Source organism: Chelon labrosus (genome assembly GCF_963514085.1).
Source record: "Chelon labrosus genome assembly, chromosome: 8".
Lineage (NCBI taxonomy): Eukaryota > Metazoa > Chordata > Actinopteri > Mugiliformes > Mugilidae > Chelon > Chelon labrosus.
The window spans coordinates 17,880,297-17,904,989 of NC_140358.1; the positions used below are offsets into that span (position 1 = coordinate 17,880,297).

Genomic DNA, 24,693 nt, shown 5'->3' on the forward strand with positions numbered 1-24,693 from the left:
AATGACACACAAAAAGTGCACTGTCTCTGGCAATGAAATTGCGAGCAACGATGCCTGAGTTCATTCTTCTTTGCCTCCCTAAGGCATCAAATCCGTGCCTTTTCTTTTTCTCTTTCTCTGGTCTCTTGTGTGTTTACATGATCGCGCACAGCCCAACCTCTTTGCGTGTTTGTGTGTGGCACAGCGTGCCGGCGCATCAGTGGGTTGAAGCTATGTGGAATGAAATTTATCAAAGTCAGCGGCGCATTGTGATGAAAGCTTTGCGACAGACTTTCAACCATTACTACTGCAGAGCTCCACGCCAAGTCGTTTTTTTTGTTGCTTTTTAATGAAAATTCTCCCCAGCTATTTTGGTTCATGGGGTCTCGGTATAGCTTTAACCTTTGCTGGCTACACCGTCAGCTGAATTGGCTGGTGGCTCAAACTGGGCCGCCAGCGAAAATTGGAATCATCCAAAAGTTGTTTAGCAGAGAACCTGACCAGACGTCTGCGTCGGCCCCGTGTCCCCCGGAGACAACGTTCTCCATATTCAATTTGTATTTGTTCCATCCAGCTTTCATTTGGAGACTGATTGACTCAGTGCTCCCCCCGTCCACCATAATCACCAAATAATTTACCTTGTTTTTATCAAGAGGCAGATAATGGAAAAGAAAATAAATCCCAATCTCGGCTCCGTTAGGACAGACCGCTACAATCAAATGCTGGAGTTGTTTGCGAGCGAGCGAGTGGGGAGAGGGGCGAGAAAGTACTGCGTGTGTGCTTTTGTGATTGGCTTTTTAACAGTGTTCGGTCACAAAATGGCTTCACACACCTAAGGCCAGTCATTTCTTCACAATAACCCCTTGCACATTACCGTAAATGACATGACTGAATTCCGCCGCGATGTCGTCTGCTGCCTGGGGAACGATCACAGCCCATTGCCCGTGCATTTACAACCTCCAGGTAGAAGACATGATAAACAGTTGACATTAACTCGCCGCAAATGGACCACGGTGAACACACTCAGTAGCCTTGCAAAATAGCCTTTGCGTCCGATCATGGACGGATGATTTAGCATCAGAATTATTTTTGATGAGACATTTGCTCTGACAGTGTTTGCGCAGCCGTTTTAGGCGGAGCTGGGAAGCCGTGGGGGAAATAAATAAATAAATCCCAAACCTTTTTTAGGCAGGGTTTGATCTGCCAGGCGGTATCTTGATGTGGATGTTTCGTTTTCATTTGCGCCGCAATTATTTCCAGAATCACAGAAGGCGTAATGCAATTCGTTGTATAGCAGCACTTTCATCAAGTGTGGAGGTCAACACAGGAGGACAAGAAAAAAAAAAAAAAAAACATCTTGCACAGCTAGAGATCATCAACTCATCACACACCGGGCGCACACACACACACACACACACACACACACACACACACACACACACACACACACACACACACAAAAAAGCACAGTTTCATTCCACATTCATAGGTTTAATATAGCACATTTATACCAGGCTCCCGACAGATTTCTCAACACGCCATGTACTGTTGATTGAAAACCCGGAGATACATTTTCACATTTATATAAGTCTTGTATAACATGATGGGTTTTAGTTTAAAAATACCCCGACTCATTATTATTTTTTATTTTTTTTCCCCGGGAACAGAAAACGTGCTAATCACTTCCCTCCATTCTTTAGTTACGACCTTTTCCTCTCCATTCTTGAATGTGGGAGATTACTGTGAACGTCTCGCGCACGTGTTGTTTCGACACCTTCGGCGCAAGTACAGGCGGTAGTATTGCTTCCTCCCACTCGTACCTCTGGCTATCGTGTCTGCGTTTTAACTCTGGCTCCCCCGCTGCTCAACATTCCTGTCCACGCTGCCTTTAACCCATTTGCATTTCAGTGCAGCGCAGATAGGAAGGTCAGGGGGAAGAACGTACTGTAAGCCTATCAAGAGTGTCAAAGATATTTCTTCTACTCCTCATGCTTATCTGTCTCATTGCTCTAATTGATTTGACCCAGATTCGGTGTTTAAAAATGCAACATCTCATCTGAAATGTCAAACTTTAAGCACACAGTGCGGCGTTCACGGCTTTATTCTTTAGAAGTGCAACATTTTTCACTGTTAGAGTGCGTACGTAAGGCTTGCTAAAAGCCCGAGTGCTTCATCACCGCAATCATTACAGCATGTATTATTAATTCTGCATTGTTTCCAACAACACCAGGCGAGTTAATAGCGCTGCGCCATAATTAATACATGATGAGTTTGCAGACAACCGCACGTCGGACAGAAGGTGCATTCCGCCTGATGCCTTGTTCTCATTTACGCCCTCACACGGGCACGAATTTTAATCAACAGAAACACACAAAATTGGAGAACAGGAAAGACAAAATCAATTCCAATCAGCAGGAGCCCAAGCTAATGCTAACTGCGAGGCACTGAGGCACTGTGTAATCCCGACTGTGACCACATTACAGAAGATGAACAACATTTTCAGGCCGGCTGTAAATTCAGTCTCGGCAGACGGGGCCAATCCGGGGACATTTTCATATTAGTGCAAGTGCTGCGTTTCGGTAAACTGCGACTGGTCTGCAGTTTGGGGTGCATTTGTGTGAGTTTCTCCTGCTTCCTGTATCTCTTTTGATTGATCAAAACAAAGAAAAGATGATGCTATTTCGGTTTAATTCCTGTGTGATTCCTCTTAATAAATTACGTCTAATTACACACCGGAAAAAAGACTAGACTCTTGTGATTCTCTCAGCGTAGGTTTAACGTTTTTTTTTGCCACCACTAAAGCGAAGCCTGAGGTCTGCTACCTGGTGGCATTGATTGATAGCAATTACCGTCCGTAGCAAAGTATATAGTACAACATACTCCGATTAATAGGATGATGCAAAGATAGGATGTCATGCTACTAGCTGCACGGGGGAATCACCTCCCAGCGGGGATTGAACATGACAGGTCTTTGGACTGTGAGACGAAACCTGATTATATCGAGAAAACCTGCACAAGCGCTGAGAGAAGATGCAAACGCAGAAAGAACTGGGGTGGAAGCTGAAACCTTTTCCGAAGACCTTGCAAATGCCAGCGACTGACTTTCTATGAGGGAACTGCTGCTGTCAGTTTGGCCCGGGAATATGGGATAGCGGTGCGTTGGAATAAATTTAACTAAATCTCCTGAGAATGAAACAAAGAAAACAGTAGCGGCGTATTTGTTCTGCATTTTGCAGTTTCGGTTTTACTCAAAGCTCTCATGTGGGCTGGTAGTAGCCTATAACGCTACCTGCCCACATGTCAATGGAAGCACAACAAGTGATGCTGCTTAAATTATTTAACCACCCACCAACTTCTGCTGTTTATTTAAAACTGGATATCTGAACTCTCAGCTAATGATAATAATAGTACAAGGTAGGAGTCTCCTTTATCTCTTTTTGGGTTATTCTTAATAAACACGAATGTTGAATTGCTTTTAATTACGTTTCATTTGTGGTGGATTTAACCAGCCAACTGTTTAATGGAAGCGTATACTAATAATCTGAGAGTATGAATCACAGTGCTGTTGATGCATCAGGCCCCTCAGGCGGAGGTGCTGTGGCCATCCTCGGCCCACTTCTGCGTCGATGATAAAAAAGATGTCATAGCTTCCGTTTTTTGGAATAAGACCAGTATTTCGCCATGTTTAAAAGTGTGGACGGCGTGGAAGGAGAAAAATCACAGAAATAATTAAATGACTTGAGAATCTTTTGTCACTAAGAGATTAAGAAATGGCTTCCTATATGGAGCGGCTTCTACTGACTATTAAAGGATGTTATTCAGAGAATGTGATGACTCAGACTACCAGCTCATGAGACATAAGCTCATAAGATGGAAATCTTTTTTTTTTTTTTAACCAATAATTGATAAAATGACAGAATGTGAAAGCAAACCCATGAATTAAACTCAAAGGACTCATGCGTCGACGCCACTAATCAATATAAGCTGCTCGGGTGCTGACCTGTTGGGGGCATCAAAACATGTTTACAGACACAGGTACTCATGTAGAATAGTCTATAAAGGCGGCACTGTTGTAATTTGAAGATTTATAGACAACAGATGCATCACATACTGAATCTCTCCATTCAGCTTTTTCCTCCGTTTTGGGCTCCTCCAGCCTCTGCTTAACTGCTAGGCCTTTTTATTTGTTTGTTTACCAGCCGAAACTACAGAATGTCTTCATTCGCCACACTTCTAACGGCATAATTCCAGCCCAGTGTGTTATTTTGCTACCAATCACTTTAATATTAATGACATGCAATTAAGCTAGCCGTCCGTTTTGTCAGAGTCAGCGCTATGTTGCTCGTATGCAACCTGGTGCACAAGCAGCATTTGCAGATCAGTATAGATGGCTTTATGATCAATCGTCTGTTGGCTTAAAGGAGCATTACGTGGCAGGGGAGACAGACCTAAACATCTGTCGGGATGAATTTTTCATAAGGAAGTCCTCCCTGCGGGCATAAACCCTCTGACAGTATATGAAATATTTATCACAATCAGTGAAATGAGGCTGAGAAATCACCAAGAAATTGGTTGAAGGTGCAGGCTGTGGTCCTGCTTGTGAGTAAAGGGCCTACCACAGCTCTTTGACATGCATGCAATGGGAGACCCGATGCTGCAACACAGAGACCGACTGTGGGTTTCTTACATATTCCTGTGCTTTGATCACTGCCTCCTCCCAACTCGCTCCATGCCTCACTTTCTGTTTTTCTTTTATTCTGCCCCTCTCCAAACCCATTTCACCCTCTCGGATTCAGTAAAAACACAGCTGGGTCATTCAACTCATTCCACTTGTTATTCTCATCTCTTCATGCTTCATGCTTAATGGTTTCATTAGACTTAAGAGACGACACATTTTTTTTGTGGGATAAGCTGCATTGTGTTTGTCACGGGCTCATTGTATTCGTTCAGCTTTGTCTCCTGTCACTGGATAACCTTGGTATGTTAAATGGAGCAACAGTGGTTGTTTCCCAGATGAAACGGCAACGTGACGGTCTTTTATTGTCACTTTTTCTCCTCTGCGTCTGTCATCAAAGACACGTCTGTAGTGCGACCCCTGTCAGTTGACAGAGTGTGAACTTCTGACGGTTTTAACCGAACTTGAAAATGTTTTTTTTTTTTTTTGGTTTTAGATTGAACGCATTAAAGTGTAATTAGACAGCTTTTTTGGATGAAAAGTTACAAAACTTTTTTTATTGAACAAATCACTACACTTCGTCAGTGTTGGGAATTGTGCTCAAGTTTGCTAACTTGCAAGCACAGATTGTCGCAAAAAGAGGACTTGCCACTTTTCCGCGACGGTTTTAATAAGGTCACAAGACCAGCAAAGGATATAAAAAAGATTCCAATCAGTCAGCAAACAAAATACAGTTTGCTCCACTGATTTAAAAAGAGCATTTCAAAAGATTCACTCTAAATAACAGGAGTGTCCTGTAATAAAGTATGCAATGTATCCTGTCTTGGCCACCTTGCCTTGCAGTTTTTTTTTTCTATATATATATAAATCTTGCCAGAGCAAAAATCTCCTCATTAAAACGCTACCTCAACATATTGCCTCCAGACGACCAAAACAAATCAGCATTCTTTGACAGATTTTTTCATTTTTATTTATTTTTTTATTTTTTTACAAATTGCTGACTCTGTACCTTGTTGCACATCAAGCAAAAAAATGAAAACTGGAATTCAACCTCAACAGCACCACAAACATAAATAAATAGTATTTTCAGGAACGCAGTACCACAGCTTCCTACCTCTGTCACCATTTGTGAAGTATTAGACCATAAATAAATGGACCTTTTTCATGACACGTTTTCACAGTAGGAAAACAATAGGTGTATTAATGAGGGCTCCGTTCTATCAAGCGTCCCAGAAAGACGTGACAGCAAAATGAACAGCCTTTATTCAAGTGCTTGCCAAATGAGTTCACGCTGGGTCAGTCGGGCCAGTCGCTGCCAGATGGACCAGCGGCAGCGATGCCTTTTACATCAGTTATCAGTGATTGTTTGCCAAACCGAAGAGAAAAGCAGCCCCCTTTTTGACAGAGACACAGTAGACCGGGAGGAGAATGGCTGAGCCTGTGCCGGAGAAACCAGAGTTACAAATGTAACTGTGGATTCTATGAATTCCCTGGAAAATATGTAATTGAATCTAGGAAGCGTCTAAGAAAAATTGAAGTATTACAGCCTAAAAGAAAGTGACTGGCAGCAAGGACAAACGCAGAAAACCATTGATGTGGCTTTTCCTCCTCGGAGAATCTTCAAAAAAGAGAAAGGACTGGGGGACTACACCCATGAGTCATACCTGTGTTTACGGTGTAATTACTCTCACTGCCAGAAGGGGGAGACAAAGGTTTCATATTGTACCTTTAATTGGCACACGATGATTTTTGCAGTACGTACATAGTTCTGCATATTTGTCGTTAATGAGCAGTGCCTTTAAAGAATATTTTACTGTCGTCTTCTTTATCATGTCAAAGTTGAATCACAATTAAAAACCCCAATTCTTATCTGTGGTTGTTTATTAAGTGGCTTAATATTTTCTCGAGTGTATGCAGTGTGTGAAGGACGACTACGAAAAAATAACAAGCTTCCATTTGTTTATGTGGTAAGGTGACCTATGCTGATCAAAATCAGTCAATTACAAGTGTCCTTCTAAAAATGATCTGTCCCCTGATTTTGTGCTACAACAGAACTTATCTCCTCTTATGAAATATCATGAAATTTTGACCGCAGACACCTGGGATTCTCCGTTATTGGCAACATTGGTGCGTCAAAATAGAAATCCATAAACCTCTCTTGACAGTGCATTAAAATGGACACATCCTCATGATTGATTAGACATGCGGCTGACAGATACCCTGTGATTGTTTACTGTGGTGGACCCTGGCAACGACTGGGCGTTTATTGCTGTCTGGTCCAGCAGTATTTCAACGTTGTATCTCACTCCTTAGAGGCATCGGCGAGCGGCTTCTCTGGAAACTGCACGCCGTAACCAAGTAAGCAACGGCTGAAGAGCATCACATCCCTGCTGTGTTTGCCTGACGTCTTGAATCTGATGTTTTCGCTTGCAGGTATATTGCATTCACACGGGGAGTAAGGAATGTCACTCCGGATAATTTATGGGTAATTATCCATTCGCATTCTGACGATCAACATGTTGACTGAATGCCCTTCAGGTTTGCAAGTACTCTTAGAGGAATAAAAACTGCTGTTTACCATGTTAGTATTGGGAAATGGTAGGTGCGTAAAACAACTGAATGCATAATCATTTCCATCACATTTGTAGTTGGTGTATTTTTTATTTTGTACATGATTTTTGCATATCAGTGGATCAGCTCTCCTTCAATCTAGTATTCATTATTCAAAACACAGCTATTTTTGCAGTGAAATGCTTCTTGAATTTTAAAGCCCTTAGGGGGTATGGGATGCCTTTTGCCGCAATCAGGTGCTGCTAAAAAACTTTTCACCCGCTCCCACACCTCATTATCCATTCAAATCGCAGCGGCACATCAGGTGAAAGTGACTGACAACAACTCAAAGTGGAAGCCACATATAAACGATGATGGTGGTGACATCCTCCCCACCAGGAGTCCTCACATCGGAAAGAATCAATGTCAGACCGACGGAGCATCGCTTTTCCTTGCTGCATTTTCTGTGATGTGTGAGGATTTTATGCTTTCAATGACCCGTACTTTGCAATGTAGCAAAAACAAGGCATGGCTGAGTACACAGAAAGAACAACATTACTTCCCCCCGTTTTCCGCCGTTTCATTGCCTGGAGAAGATTTAGTGGATCTGCGAAGGTGATTGCGTGCGTTATATGTGGGGGGAAATTTGATTTTACAAGACACTGGGTGAGCTACTTTCCAAGCATTGCAATAAATAATCACATATTCAGAGCTATCAGTACTCTCTGAGCTAGAGACAAGAGAAAAAAAATATCTGCATTTCAGCAGGGGCATCATCTGACTTATTATGAACTGAGTGGAAAGTGGCAAGAAGTGCCGACTGAGTAAGTACACTTCTGCTGCCACATTCAGGAAAGAGTGACTCAAGCTTCGAGCATGGCAGTCGGTTTGATACATTTTTATTAAAGTAAATATAATGTGGGTGAGCTGGTATTCTCATGCAGGCACCTCTGTTCATTTCCTATGGATCACATTGAGCCTCTCTGTGTCATTAATATTGAAAGGTCATTTCCCCTGCTTGGAAGCTGTGTCTATCACATATGGGATTCAATTACCAGTTTGCCACAAGAGTCCTCAGGCCATATTTCTCTCTTTATCTGTTTATCTGGGGCGAGACTAGGCTGCCTAACAGTTTTAAGGTAGTGTTACAAAGTTCCTCAAAATAATTGAATGATTATTTTCTTATTATCGCTCATAGATCCCTTAACTCAGATCAATCTTTCGTGGGTTGATATTTTTAAAAACTGACCAAAAGAGATTTTGATGCCCAGAACACTGACAATGAGACACATATTAAGACAAACCATTACATTTCCACAAAAGATATTATAAGTTTGGATTTAATATGTAGTCATAGTTAGCCTATAGTTTTGAAATGAATTTGAAATACACCAATCAGGCATAATATTATGACCAACTTCCTAATATTGTGTACGTCTTCTTTGCGCTTCCAAAACAGTTGTGACTCATCAGAAAGTGGACATGGGCTTTCTGAGGGTGTCCTGTGGTGTCTGGGAACAGAATGTTGTTAGTGGGGGCCTTTGGGTCCTATGGGTTGAAGGGAGGGGCCTCTGTGGATCATCAAACAGGTACTTGATCAGTTTAAAATCTAGTGAATTTGGAAGCCAGGTCAACACCTTGTGCTGTTCTTCATGTTTTTTGAGTTGTTACTAAACCATTTTTGTGGATGGCTGCTGACATCAAGGAGTGGCATTGCTATGGGGTGGGGGTGTCTGGTCTGGTCTAGGTGGGTGGTACATGTCTAAGTAACAGCTACACGAATGCCAAGTCCAAAAGTTTCCCAGCAGAACGTTGTGTTGTCACAAAATGGTCAATGTTATTCACCTCTCCTGTCAGTGGTTTTAATGTTATGCCTGATCGGTGTATGCCACATAAAAACTCTGGTATTAAACTTGAATTTCAGCCTTCAATAACACGTCTTGTGACATCAGTGACAATTTAAGTTATGACCACTGATTTGACTTTGTTTGACGTACTCTGCCTTAGCTAGTTAGCTATTATGGTAGAGACACACAACAACAAATAGGTAGCTTTGTTGTATTCTCATGGGATTGTTGAGCTGCAGTGGAGCATGATTAGTTTTGAAACTAACCTTTCTGTGCATTTAAATGTTCTTGTCTACACTCCTGAGTTTAACTGACAAATGAAAAGCTCAGAAATACCTTTCCGTCGACATAAACTCTGTGTACACAACTGACCCTTAGCATGCTTAATAAGTATTTAAATGAAATCTGTAAGGTTCAGACTGATATTATTCAAGCTACCCTCAGTTATTTCAGTGCTGGTATTATTATGACTGTGCAGATTTATTGCTGACAATACAAAAATAAGTATAGAGCCTTACTGAAGCTCACGGAAGTGTTTAATTCAAATACTTTGGAGGCTGTCTGAACCTGTGACTCATTGCCGCTTTGAAATGCATTATATTTCATTCAGTGGCTTCCTCCACATTCTTCACCTTCCTTTTAGCCTGAGTCCCGCTTGGAAAGCTAGAAATTAGGGCAGCGGGTCCCAAGAGAGGTTTGGAATAAAACAAGGTTTCTGGAATAGTTCTGTGTACTGTGAATGACAAGTGTGTTTTGGTTGGTGGTCTGCTGGTAATTGCACTTCAGTCATTATGAGCATACCACGGTTGCTTGATGTATGAAATAAACATGCCGGTGGACAGCAGAGAAAATAGACATGTTTGAGTACTATTTTCCGGAAATATCAACAAACTGTCCTCAAGTGGAGCTCTTGTTCTGCAAAAAACACTTATTTGACTCCTCCAGAGCAAATACAAAGCTCAAGATGGGCACTTACAGATGGGTTTCATCCGGTGCAATTGGAAAACAGACCATCTGATACAAATGACGCACAATCAAAGGTTACCTAGTGGTTCAACAGCAGACAAAAGCGCCATTCAGTCACTTCCTGCCACTTCTAAAGCCAAGGAGAGGTTTCTGCACAGACAAACTACACCAGAACAGAAGGCGACAGTCTGACAGCATAGCCCAAACCAGCAGGTGGAGCTGGACAGACTGCCAACAATGGTTTAGCAGCACTTGAGTCATGGCAACTGTTTGACCTTCTCCATTGTCCAATCAGATGGCAGCTCTGCCTCCTGATATCAGGACACCGCCGTCCCAACACCTAACTGTAAACATGTCTGAGATGTCCCGCCTGCCAGAGGCCTTTTTGTTAATCCACTGCGATAATGTATGTTTCTTTTCTCCTCTGCATGAAAGTCACAGTGAATGACTGCTATCGAGCATTATTACTAGCCGGTTGACTTTGCGCTCCACCCCTCGAGCACGTCCGCGGAAGAGTGACGCCTACATGTCAGCGCGCTCGTTTCCAATCACCGAGGAGGTACAAGGTCTTGCTGGGGAAGGGAAAGCCTGCAGATGACATCATGCGGCTCCATGGACAGCTGTCAGGATGAGTCAGGTGAATGTGGGCAGACTGAAAGTCGCTGTGTTCCTTATGTCGGGGAACAAAATCCTCCTCCAGTGAGGCAGCTTCCAGTTCAGTCAACGTCAAAGTATGAGTAACTACAATGACAGGAAGCTATAACATACAGTAACGTCCGCGTCTGCGCAACAACGGATGATAGTACAAATGTGAACGACGCTCACCTGTGGCTGTAATCATGAGTCATTCTCTTATCAGCATGGAGCAGTGCCAGCTTTGCCATTTGATAAGATGCTGCCGTCACTGAAAACAAACGGAAAAGTAATCTAGAGTATAAATGCTCAGACAAAAATGGTACCGTAAATATTTTTTGCACTATGGAAAACCTAACATTGTAATAACAAATAGAAAGCTAATATATATTCACCACCTTTTCTACTTTTCTAGGGCCACACACTTGAGATTTGCATGTGCTCCATTATACATTCAGTGTGTGACAAACATGTGCACGTCCTCATAATGAGAAGGAATTATTTATAGCATGCTGTGCTCTTATCATTTGTCGAGCCCAACAGGTACAAAAAGATGAAGTTCAAGGACACCCAAACTTGTCCTCCCAGCAAGCTGTTACCCGGACAAACATTCATCATTCAAGCACACAATTACACCACCTCTAATCCGTCTTCTCTACAGAGCATTAACTGGATAAACAAATCTCTGTTACACTGTGCGCACACCGCAGTCCCCTCTGTTCTCAAGTGAAATTAATACTACACACAAACTAAGTCGCAGATACGCCGCCGTCCCCGAGACTTTTAATGTGCCGATTGAACGCACTACCCTTAACTTTCGGCATGGTTGGAAGTCTGCGGAGAAAACAATTACTCCACAAATTATTATTGCACAAAAGCACGTTCAGTAGTGTCTTTCTGGAAGATAATTATATTTCGAGGCTTCATTAAGAGCTTCGTGAGCACATTTGTAAGCTCATTCTCCTCAGTACTGTAATTCATGCTGCACTGATGGAGATTCTTAATTAACACCTACTCAAGCCAACAAATAGAAGTGTGTTAGTTGCACTTGCCTGCAGAACAAAACACCATTGTTATTTGTAATGTTCTCTGTGTCCACCTCTGTCAACGGCTGATGAAAGTCTCTTCTTATCTATGCGTGGCTTTCAGCTTGAGCCATTTGAATTATGACCTGTGCTGCTTTGCTTTTGTTTTGTTTTGTATTTTAATTTATACCAATTGGACAGACTGACCACACACAAAATTAACAACCAAATTTCATGCTTTCATGCTATCTAGTTACTTTTTACAGCCAAGAAGTAAAATATTTGTATTATACAGTACGTGTGTGTGTGTGTGTGTGTGTGTGTGTGTGTGTGTGTGCGTGTGCGTGTGCGTGTGTGTGTGTAGTGTGCAGCTAGGAGGGAGGGGTGGCACCTGGCCTCTTTAAATAATCTATTTATGTCTTTCACACTTCATTAGGCCCGAACCAAAATATTCGGCTCTTGAATATGTTTATCAAATGTCTCAATGTTATCAGTCACAGCCACAGCAACCCACAAAGCTGCGACTACAGCATGCTGATCACGGCTCATGTAGTTGCTCCTGACCTCAGAATTGTAGAGTTTCTAGTTACCTGTGTGAGAATCATTACCTGAAATGTCAGTGAGGCTGAAGTCGGATGTTTGTTGTACATTAATAAAATATGAGAAACCCAACGTGCTCATTGTGTACGTGCACCTGATGCTGCATCAGCTGGCTTTGGAGCGCGTTCTCCGGGGGCTTCTGTTACTTTAATAAGCAACCGAAAAAATACTTAATCATAATTTACGACAGGCGTGGGATGAATGGAAGAATAATTTCTGAGAAAGTCTGTAACCAAGCTGCTCCGAATTTAATTAACGAACTAAAAGGAAAATAACAGAATGGGTCCATTTAGCAAGGAAGCCAAGACAAACTACTAAATAAATAGTTGTGAAATCTGGATGACTAAGACTATGTCGGATAATTACAGAAAGGTAGCTTAAGATTGATTGTGTTTTGCATCCTGCGAAGAACAGGGGAATTTAGGAGACCAAACAAGGAAACCGTATTGCGTCACATGTGACGTGTGACTGTGTGATTCACATGTGATTTGGACTGATTTCACAGTGGGCACACAATGGTTCGGAATATTCTGTCTATTGGTTGTTTGGAAACGCTGTGTAATTTATTGCACATTATATTTTCTTTTCTTCCTAATTTTGGTTGTGAGTCTTGATGTGCAACAAGTGGACACTATTAGAAATCCAATGAGAAGAGACGAAGGTCAATATATGGTGCTTTTAAAACAAACAAATTGTGATATAACAGTCCTGAACTAAACCCCCCTTCATGGCTGTTATACTGTTTGGTTTATGTTGAAACAGATTAAGAATTGTGGTAATTCAACAGTATGATCATTTCAAAGGATCCAGTTTGTGGTGCTGTAAAAAAAGTGGATTGAAATAAACAGTAAATTGTTTCTGTTACTTAGCGCTTGGACCAAAATGGGGTTGTTAAATTAATAGAAACACGAGTAGGTACAACACAATACAATTCAATAGCTCTACAAACCACAGCATCCAAAAATGAAAACACAGTTGAGTCAACAGCTCTCTCGGTTATTTTTTTAACTAAATATAATAACCTACATTGAGCTAACAGTTAGGGAAGGACTAGTGTACTTAGACTTAGACTTAGATAAACTTTATTCATCCACAAGGGAAATTGCTTGGTCACAGTAGCTTAGTTGTACATAAAAAAACACTCTTAAGAACCTCAGATAAAAAAGATTAAATAAAATAAAATAGAAATAAAAAATAAGTAAAATAAAATCTAGTAAAATAAAATAAAAATAGTATAAGCAAAAATGTACAAATTAGTATATTAGCACATGGACAAATGTACAAGAAATAGAGAAGGAAGAATATAAATTATATATACAGGGTAAGGTGTAAGGTGCAATAGTGTCCATTAACATTAATAACATGGAGCTATCTGTTACAGAAAGGTGAGTTGTACCTATAATGAACTGGCAAGTTAGATATTTTTCCTCTGTTTCCTCTGTAGTTACACAACTAGAGAATAAACTCCAGCTTTTAGGATACTCTATTTTGACGCATTACGAAGAAAAAATGGACAGAGATTTAATAATAATACTGATAATAATAGAAAATATTCAAATATTTTATATAATTTTAAAGATCAGCCCTTTTTCATTTTGGTTCCTGGTGACAAGTTCCTTTCTTTAGTCTCCATGCTAACTTGACTGGTGTCCCACCGCTTGGCCTGGTTTAACACTAGCTTTATGTAGGCTGTAATTAATCCATATATGGACAGTTCCAGCGAGCGCCACGCCCAAAACACCTCCTCGTCTCACGGGCATGCTGTGTCCTGTGGTCGCCCTACCCCGCCGCTGCCAGGAAGTTCAGGAACTCGGTCACCGCCCCAGCCTCCCCTCCCCTCCCCTCCCCTCCCTCTCCTCCTCCTCCTCCTCCGCCGCCTCCGCCTCATCCATTGTTGGGCAATAGGCTGCTTCATCGAAACGCTGACCGAAACTTTTCAGCTTACTAAGTGCTGCGGGATCATTTTAAGTCGCTCTCGCATTAACTTTTTTCGATATATCTCCCAGAGGAAGTACTACAACACTCGTGGCGGCGGTGAAGAGCGCAACTGTCCAGAGTGTGGGTCGAGAAAAAGGGAGGAAAACTTCTGAGGCGAGGAATTCCGTAATTCTCATTCCTCCATTTTGAACTTTTAAACTCCAGTTTGTGTAGCGGGGCTGTTGTCGGTGAGTTTACAACCTGTCCTTTATTATTTAAGTTTCTGTAGTTTATTTAACAATTATTACGTGGTATAGTTGTTCGTACAGCCAGTTAACGTGGGAGATAAAGTTTTTCCCGCAGTATTAAAGCGGGCTAACGGGGCTTGCTGTTTGTTGTTTGTCGGCTAGCGTTAGCTTTAGCTGCCACTGGTACGTTAACTGGTAGCAGGTAACGCAGCGTACGGTAAGCTAAGTCGACTCAAACTTCCCCGTTAATTGAAACCGAATACCTGTTGGAAATCGGTTAACTTTGCTATTACAATTTTTTAAAGCCGCTGTTTGCGTATTGTTTACTTTTAGCGCGTTTTTAACTGTTTAAAACCTAATGTTTGTTCAGGTAGCTTGCTACAACAGGTGTAACTTTGGCTAGTTAAGGTTAGCAACGCCAAACGTTAGCTTACCAGGTGTTTGACTAAACACACGTCTCCTTTAGTGGTAATTAATGTTTGCCAAATGTGTTTATTTTTAAATATTTCTTCTTTGGATTGGGATTTATTTTTATTTTTTTTGTTTAATTTGAATATATAGAGTAGATACACATTTTGACTCTCTTAAAATTGTTTATTTCGGTAACTGTTAAAAGCGTTTTTTTTTTTTTTACCAATTCACACGTACAATTCACACACCGTGTGAGTTTTAAGTCTTGCGAAAGGTTTTGGTTTCACATGCACTGATTTTGAGATACCATGTCCTGACTTTGGGACTTCCTCTGCCACACCCATTCAGGGGAACTTAGCGCAGCCTCACCTCCCCTGCTCCTCTCACTAGGAAGAATCCACAAACCAGTTTGAGAGCGACTGTTTTTCTGGGACGAGAAGCCAGCCTTTGCTTGCAAGACGTCCACAGATACAGTAGTGTTTTTAAAACACATTGCACACCACAGTCACTTGCATTCATTTCTATGTTATCAGGGTAGCCTAGTTACTTCAAAACGCTTATATAAGTCACACAACCAAGTGCTCAGCGAGTGAGTTGCATCTGTGTCAGTCTGCATTAATTTTGATTAAAAATTAAGAGGCCGTATATCACAACAAGTGCAGCTTACTAAAATACAAACTTAAGGCAAAACTATGATCATAAACCAACCAATAGGTAACAGTTCAGTATAAGATCAGTCATTTTTCACACGTGCTTTCATTGCTTTTAATATTTTTGCCTTTTTGTTGACAATCTAGGCTAATGGCTAGCATGACATTGTATACACACACACACACAATACAGCTGACCAACTTTTCAGCTGAAGCCCTCCGCCCCCAGGGATTGCTGATTATCCCTGCCCCTCTATGTCTGATAGCTAATCAATGGAGTTGCAGTCACTGCCTGAAAAGAGAAATCGAAATTGGGCCACAGTGTTACTGTGCTCTGCCTTTGGCAGTCATTCTGTGAGGGATAAAGTATCGCCAGCTCTAACAAGGACCTTTAATGTTATTGCGCAAACTTGTAGAGACTGTTCTGAAAATCATAAAAGAGCTGGATTCAGGACACAAACCTCACTTTTCTTTTCTTTTTTCTTTTATCCGCTGTCCTCTCTAACATACGGCCACAATAATCTTACATGACAGCAGATATTTTGTGTTTTGGAGGACAAAGATGTTTTGCTTGATGTAGTCTATGCTGTGCTGCAGACGAATGAAATTGACTTAGCGCTGGTCATTTGTTTCAACTGTTTTTTTTTTTTTTTCTTTGACTCTTATCATTTTTTATCCTCAGAAAACCAGACACCATGACAAACATCAACACAGCTAACATCAACTTTAAATGGGACCCAAAGAGTCTTGAGATCCGTACTCTGGCAGTGGAGAGGCTACTGGAGCCCCTGGTCACCCAGGTAATATAAACACAAGTACAGTTGATTTCTTTTCAAAACCATGTTGCAAAGATCTTCACAATACAAATGGCATATTATAGTATTTATAGTTTTCCTTTGTGTCACTTACTCAGGATTGTGATTTTCTCGTGTGTAAATGTATTATACATGGACATTGAATAGCTGGAAGTGATTACTGGCATTTGCTTGAAAGACAATACAACACTAGCCTGGTCGTTACCATCCTACGTTTCTGCCCGAAATTTGATTTCGGTCTGGCACGGAGTGTGGCCAAATTGCACTTCCACGGTTCGTGTGTAACCGCGCGGTCCGCGCCAATCAGCGAACAGTTGAGTTGTAGTCCAGCGAAGCTTGTAGTTCAACAGCATAGCAACAATGGCGACGGAGGAAGAGACGCTAGAAGCCATCCGCGAAGTTGTCTCAACTCTCGAGAGCATCACGGAATTAAAACCAGAACAAGAGGCTTGTCTTGTCAATTTTATAAATGGCAAGGACGTCGTAGCTCTCCTTCCAACTGGCTTTGGGAAAAGTTTGATTTATTTAACTGGAAGCGGAAGTGGTAAGCGTAAGAGCCTGAACTCCGGCGCACAATATACGTCATTACCAAACGTTGCTGATTGGTTAAGGGAACTCCAATGATTTTAAACCTCAAAATAAGCATCCGCCCATTACGGAGACAGATTCCTATTACATTGGGCCAGACTAACGTGCCAGACCAAAATCAAATTTTGGGCGGAAACGTAGGATGGTAACGACCAGGCTAATACAACACTGCCACACATTTAAAACCCTGAAACAGCTGTTTATTTTGCTGAAACGTTTTGTGTCCCTATCATAGGTCACCACTTTGGTGAACTCCAGCAACAAAGGCCCATCTAACAAGAAAAAGGGACGCTCCAAGAAAGCGCACGTCTTGGCTGCATCGGTCGAGACGGCTACAGAGAACTTCCTCGAAAAAGGAGAGAAGATCGCAAAGGAAAGTCAGTTCCTCAAGGATGAGCTGACGGCTGCGGTGGAGGATGTCCGCAAGCAAGGTATATTGAAAATGCATATTGCAACAGTGTTCGGGTTTCCAGCTTGTACAGAGTGCTTCTTAAGATAGAATAGATGATAAATAAATCATAAGCTACCTACATATCATCTGTCCCAGCAGAAGTTCTTGGAATAAGAATATGTTTTGAGCTTGATAAATTTCTTTTGGCTATGGGGTTTGCAGGGAGCCCATTAATAGACTTTTCATTTAAGTATTCAGACGGGCCACATTCGTTTCAAGCCAGACACTGCCATTGCTGTAGCTTCTTCCAGGAGCCAATTTAACCATGCCTCCCCTGAGAAGTGTGTGAGTTCTGCTAGCCTAATATAAGGTTGCTCAGTAGGTATCTGGACATGAGCATCAACAGCCTCACTGTTTTTAGTCTTGATTGTTGTGTTGTTCCTCACGTCCTGTTTCTTGTGAAATCGATGTAGATTGATCATCTGGGTTGCATTCTATGTGTTGTTGCTATTACTGTAGACTAGATCTACTATGCACAGCCACCTGTGTGTGTGACTGGAGTATACTATATATAGAAACACAATGTAAATTTCACTTTATGGCTGGAAATATATTAATTCATTAATTCATATTTCACAAACATGCCTTGTACGGTAGATGGGTATTATTTAAGTCATTGTGTAATGGCTTTACACTAAGGAGTTCTGCTATTAATGTTATGTTTTCTAAATGAAATGATTCCGATCTATAATAGGAACAAAGTATTCATACTAATATTGCAGTAATGATTTCAGATATACTGCCCAGCCCAGTCCTATGTTACTCATATCTGTGTTGTACAGTAATTCAACATGATCCAACGTACTGTAGAAGCTTGCCTCCACCCTGTTCTTTTGGCAGTGTCAGACCTTTGTCATACACTTGGTCAGGAGCAGATGTTAGCTTGATTCACCTGTGTCATCTTGAAGATGTGAGTTGTGTTCTTTTGTTGACTAAAGTTGACTGTATTCACAATGACACAAGACTCAATCATGACACAACAGCGAGCATGCCTTCTCCTTGGAGATGATTCAAGCACTGTGCAGGTGGTGGCGGCGGTGGACAGTATGTAAAAGGTTATCTGCCAGGTTGCTTGCTCAGTGGAGTGCCAACTTATTATATAGCAGAAGTGACACACAAGCTATCCGCCGTTATTTCTGTTTTTTTAATCAAAATGCTTCCGTTTTTACCTGTTGCCACGGAGATCAGCACATTGGAGTGCATGAAGTGTTTCCAGATGTCATAGTTGATGTCAGATTTATTTAAATGGCTATATCCACCTTCCTGGCGGGAGTCCACCCACACACGGTCCATTTCGAATTCAATTTCACGACTCCCACGAGTCTCAAGACAGGAAACGACCATCAAATCATCATCACCCAATGAAATTACCGTTTGTCTTGAGATAGCAGGTTCCATCATCTAACAACCACACGAGCAATTCTCATTTACTCCTCTCTGCTCCGCGTATCTGTCTTTTGACACTCCAGCGGACCACTGAGACCAGAGAGCTATGACTTGAGGGGTAGCTGTTATCACCCTCTGAAGCGACATCTGTGTCACTGTGTCTTTTCTCCCCAGATGCCCAGCGAGTTAGATGTCCCCTGCTCGAGCCCTGCTCTGAGTAGTTGGGAGGTAGACGACAAGTTGCGAGATAGGCTGTGCAGTTCTCAGTGTCCAGGAATGTTACTGTAGTTGTGGTAAGCTGTCACTGGACTGGAATTCGGTGACTGTTGTTAGCTGGTGCCTAGGCCTGGCTGTCAGCTATGCGATGCTGCTCAGTGGAGCGTGCCTGGACTGATAATATGGCCATTGAGTAGGGTAACACCCCCCCCCAGCACCCTGGATTCAAAAGCATTTTCTGCCCAGCTGTGGCTTACCAGTGGTTTAATATTGAAAAAAAACTGACATGATTATCAAGGATGGCTGTGTATACAATGCAAGTTAAGGTGGCCAGTGGACCAGATATTTAATCTCAAATTATTATTATAAATGTATTGAGTATTTTGCACTATATTCTTTGAATATTTAATATATTCATGGAGCGTATTTTAGTTGCACTAATTGGTCTATCACAAAAAAACGGTTAATGTTTCTTACCCCGTTAAAGACTTTTTCTTTACTCAGCCATTTCTCTCGGCTCTTGTCCTTGTTCTCTCCGTCTTGCCCTTCCCTCCCTGTCTGTGTCTTTGCTCTCCTGCTGTTTGGGAGGCTTATTGTGTGATATACATTTTAATCATTTCATCACGCACTTGGTGGGCCGCAGGTGAGCATTAGATAGATGGAAGTTTATTAAAGGAGTAGTGATCACTATCTGCCCCGTGAAAATGGCCTTATTGATTTTGTTCGCGGGGGGGGGGATAACAGCCTGAGGGTGAAGACTGTGTTTGCGGTCTGTGTTGTCCATCATTTGCACAAACTGCTTTAGAATAGAGAGGCAAATGGGCAGAGTCTGCGTGAAATTGTTGTTCTTCAGATTTGGTTGTGCAGCTTTAATGTTTTTTGTTTTTTTTTAACTAAACAATGCATCACTGAATTGGAAGCAAGTCTCCAAATGTGCATTTGAAAAATGCACTTTTTGCCTTTGGTGAAGATTAGTCATTTATTATGTAAGACAATTGACAGAAAGCTGAAAAGATGTTATAGTCGCACTTCAAATCATTATAAACTTGAGGGACAGTGTGGTGTTGGTTTTTTTTTTTTTTTAAAGAGTGGTTTGCAGAACCCCTGTTGAAGTTTTTGCAAACGTAAAATCCAGTACATGACAATGTGTTGACAGTAGTGCTATGGCCACCGTCACTTTTGTCTCACACCTCTTTTCTTTTGTAGCTTTACTGTTTTTGGCAATATTTTTTTTTTTACAATGTGAGAAATCAAGTATCAATCTGATAATGCTGATTAATTGCTGCCTCGTAGTCCCATTAATAAGGGCTCAAAATGTGTGTATAACATTTTGATACGTATTAACAGAATTGGAATTTTTAATAAACTAAACTAGGCAATAACTTGTAATATTGTGGATGTGCATGCACTGCCAAAGATAATCAAATATGTATATATTTTTTTAAATCTTTTCTATATTCCCACTCTCAATGTAGCCTGGCTGACGCGACTGCACATCTCAATGAGATGCTGGTCTGGAAACTACGTGTTTATTTTCTCGTATTTGAGGCGTGGTTTTACAAATGCCTAGAGCCGTTTATTGGGCGCTACGAATGTCTATCAAATGCGCCTGGTAATTCCCATGCTGCCTTGCGCGCGATTCATAGCCAAAGCCTGTTGGTAGCAGAGCAAACACATCCTTCTTGGCAATGAAGTCTTTCAACGCCAAACGTTGCTCTTTTTTTTTAAAATAAACTCGCGTTCTAAGCTACTTAAAACACTGTCTAAGGCTGCATCGAACGGTAACGTTAGGTCCGCTGCCATGTTGGATTAACACACTACAAGCTTCGGTGTCGCGCATAGACGTCGTCATCGTCTTGCTGCCCCCCCCCCCCCGTTCTGTGATTGGTTCCCTATCTCAGGAGAAAATATGGGCGATGGTTTCCAGACTGCTTTTGCAGCGAGAATGAAATCGCGCGCAAAGCAGTATGGGAACACCCAGGCTAACAACCAGTGATGAGAATTAAAAAAAATATATAAATATATATCTTTGGTAGTGAATGCACATTGCGAAACCTCTGATTGTTGAAGAAGTCACTGTACAGTTTCAGCAAGTGATTGCTGAATTGCTCATATTTGGGAATCAACTTCTGTTCGTCACAAGTGTTTTCATTCCAAGGAGGTTGATGGCTTGTTGGTGATGATTCATTTATGAAGTCCTGTAGTCTATACTTTTGGTGAAACACTGTTCAGTCAAGCGGGTGGCATTGCAAAATTAGCTTACACATACTAATCTGTGAGACTTCATTTCAGACGGTCCCCTGCTTGCTACCGCTGACTGTCACTTCACTCACTGCTTTTAAACTAACAGCCAAAGGAGTTGCTGTCATGCTGTTTCCTATTTGGCAGCAGCATCGGCCTGTGATTCAAAAATTCTTTATTTAGTTAAGCCATATAGTTTAGGAATAATATTCAACAACAATAACATTCTTAGTTGTTTATGGCACCCTGTTGCAGAAGCTTTATGACATTTAACAAAAAAACACTCTTGGTTATTGACAACATCCTGTTGCTTAGGGTTGTTGGTATTCAACAAAAATAACAATCTGTTATTGATGGCATCCTGTTGGGGTTTTAAGTGGATGTTCATGCTCATGGCCGACACCTTTCTGTTTGGGAGTACCTCACAGACAACACAAAGCACAAAAGGCTAGGACAACTTACACTTATATTATCATCATATGTGAAGAAGCTAAAGCAGAGGTGACATTAAATTCAGCTGTCAGCCTCTGGATGAGAAACGTGACCACCTTGAAAATCTGACCAGAAGAAACAACATTATTATAGAGCATCTGGCGTCTTGGTCGCTGTCGGGCTGACGCAGAATGTCCTTTAGCTTTAGAGTAAACAAACTGTATAGTAGAGTACTGAAAGAGCTCAATGAAATAACCCACAGGAATTGAAAATACACATCAGACAACAGAAAGCCAAGGACGGTTGTTGCCGTGCTGCTCCGTTTTATGGACAAACAATTGAATTTTATCCAAGCCAAGATCTCTACAGAAGAATACATCCATCTACATCAATAAAGACCATGCTGAACAAGAACACAGAAAGAGAGCCGAGCGCTGTAGGAGCTTATAGAGACTGTGTTATAATCAGTTTTCACAAACTCATCTGAGAATAAATGTCATCCCGTTTTTATCCATCTGTTCTAACAGTATAATCTAGTGCTTTACATTATAAACAAAACCACCTCTGATACAATATGCATGAAATGTGTTGGCACGTCTTTGTCGGGCTTTCTTCTCTGATGGAGACCATTAAAGCCTGCTGTTATTTATCCATCCAAGTATGTCAAGAAGATAACAACCTTTAATTGCGCTACTAGGGGTAACAATCTTATGTATGTGTAATTCCCCGAAGCCTTAAAAAGGATCTGTAGCTGTGTAGGTTTTTGTCCGTCAAACATTATAACATGAATTCTCTGAAACACAGTCTGCGTTTGCATGACAGCATTGAAAAATTGTCTTCATTCTTTTAAGGAGTGTTACATCTCAGAAAACACTTTATTTATAGTTTGTGTATATATAGCTAAAACAATGAAAGCGTTGTAGGTTGTTTCTACAAACCCACTATTAGAGTCAGAATCAGAAAAGACTTTATTGCCAAGCATGTTTGTACATACAAGGAATTTGCTTTGGTGTTGTTAAGCATAAAATAAAATAAAATATAGAAACTATAGAACTTGCTCTCAGATATATAAAATATAATTTTACTCAAATACCACACTTTTTCTTTTTTCTGCTATCCTTTAACGTCCAGCCTGACTAGATTATCACTCTGCGATTATTACTAATAATATATTGACGTATGTTTTAAGGAACAGCTTCATGTCTGGCTTTCTGTATATGGAAGTTGCAGATCATCATCTTGCCGTAGAAAGACATTTCCCAAACTTAAAATGCCTAGTTTCCCAGTTACTTATTGCGAGCCATTTTTGAAAAATATAAGAAATCTAGTTTCTGGTTTGCACATGAAGAATGAATATAAATAGTTTGCTTGTTAAACAGCATGTTTTGATGATGAAATTTGATTCTTCTCCTGGAAGCCCTTTGTCTGTTTCACTGTCTGCAAGTCTCCTTTGGCTGTATGAATTTACCTATGGCTCCTATGGCTGTATGAATGCCTGACGTTTGTATTTTTTCTTTGTTTTGATACTCCACCAACATGATTTAAGGAGGCACAGATTGGAAATTGTAAAAATGTAATTTCAGTAAGGGCGCTTGTGGTCAGAGGTGAAACAGACTTGAAGCTTGCGAGCTGAGGAGGCAATGAAGAAGTGCTTTTCAATCTCTTTCATGAACTTGGTGCGACTACCTTTTTGTAAACACTTCAAACGGACACAAACAAAACACAAAAGCGAATTTTAAAATGCCTGGTGATACATAGAGGGAGCATAAATGCGCGCAAATTCAGTGGATGCATTTGAAGATGAATGAAGAGAACATTTGAAGAGCAAATTAAGGCGAAGACTTATCTGCTCGAGCTGAAAATGTTTCTGTCGGAGTGAAACGTGTAGTTATTTTGAGTTGTATGACTCATTGAATGTACCAAGACAGGCAGAAGGGAGATTGTCTGTAGGAACATAAGAGATATTGAAGTTTTTTATGGGCTTAGGAATCCAGTTCACATGTTTTGCCTTTTGCTCAGTCGGTACTTTGACTGCTTGTGGCCAGAACACACTTGAAACACATTCCAGAGGTCTAAGCCAAGAAGCCACTCCACGTTGTGTCTAAATACAGCTTGCTTGTTATCTTGAAGTGAGAGAGTAAACTGGCGCTTTGACTTTGAAAAGAAACACTCCACTGCTCTCAGTCTGCTTACATGTATTAAAAGATTTTATAATGAGCCGTCACCTTTTTGTTTCATGAAATTACAGCCTAATGTTGTTGCTTCTGCTTTTATCTAAACTGATGTCAAGGTGGGATGGTATGCTTGACTGCCATTTGTCCACCTGCATTGTTTTGGTTTGACTTGCCAATCCGAATTTTGGCGCTGTAGAGATTTCAGCAATTTTAAAATATAATGGAACTCGATGGCTTTCGTCTTGTGCCAATTTGAACTCGCAAGGAATTACCTGGTTACTCAACAAAATCTACAACTTTGATGTTAGCAGTTTCATGTTGGAGCGATTTTATGTTGATCTGCAGCAAAAATTTATTTTTTCTGTCAATTATTGGACTATAAGTAAATGTCTCATTCGCTCTTGCTGGACTTCTACCAAATGTCAGCTAACAGCCAGGTTGTCCTGAGAGTCCTTAATGTGGAAAAATTATTTTTACTTTGTCGCAAATACTCGCAAAGGCAGTTCAAGATTAATTGTGATAGGTCTATAGGTTGCGGGGAATGCGGCAGAGTGTCATCTAGTTTCTCGTAGGCCGGAAAGTCGGTGGAGAATCTTGGTTTGAAGAGTCCTCGCACTTTCAACATTCAGTGTTCGAGCTTTTTCGGTCATTTTTGGCATTACTGGCACCATAAGCTGTCCTATTGCGAATTGTCAACGTATTCCACTCATATCAATGTATTTATGTAGTCGACAGCATCAGTGGCACTGACAAGTTGCAGCAGCCCTACTTTAATGTACACATGACTTGTGAACCCAGAGGTCAGGCGGTAATGCGGTAAAGTTCAACAAAGATGATGACTACCATAGGGGTGGGGAACTTCCAGTTTTACAAGTCAGCCAGCTGCCAT

The 24,693-nt window shown here is 41.1% G+C and overlaps 1 protein-coding gene across 1 annotated transcript in view; it reads left to right on the forward strand.

Moving 5' to 3' along the window:
- Positions 1-14,181: 14,181 nt before the first annotated feature.
- Positions 14,182-24,693, forward strand: part of ctnna1 (catenin (cadherin-associated protein), alpha 1) — a 68,929-nt gene continuing 58,417 nt past the window's right edge. The window contains exons 1-3 of the mRNA XM_084549644.1: positions 14,182-14,440; positions 16,184-16,301; positions 17,140-17,335. Coding sequence (XP_084405770.1) covers positions 16,197-16,301; positions 17,140-17,335 — 301 coding nt within the window. The 5' untranslated portion in view covers positions 14,182-14,440; positions 16,184-16,196. The remainder of the gene's footprint in view (positions 14,441-16,183; positions 16,302-17,139; positions 17,336-24,693) is intronic.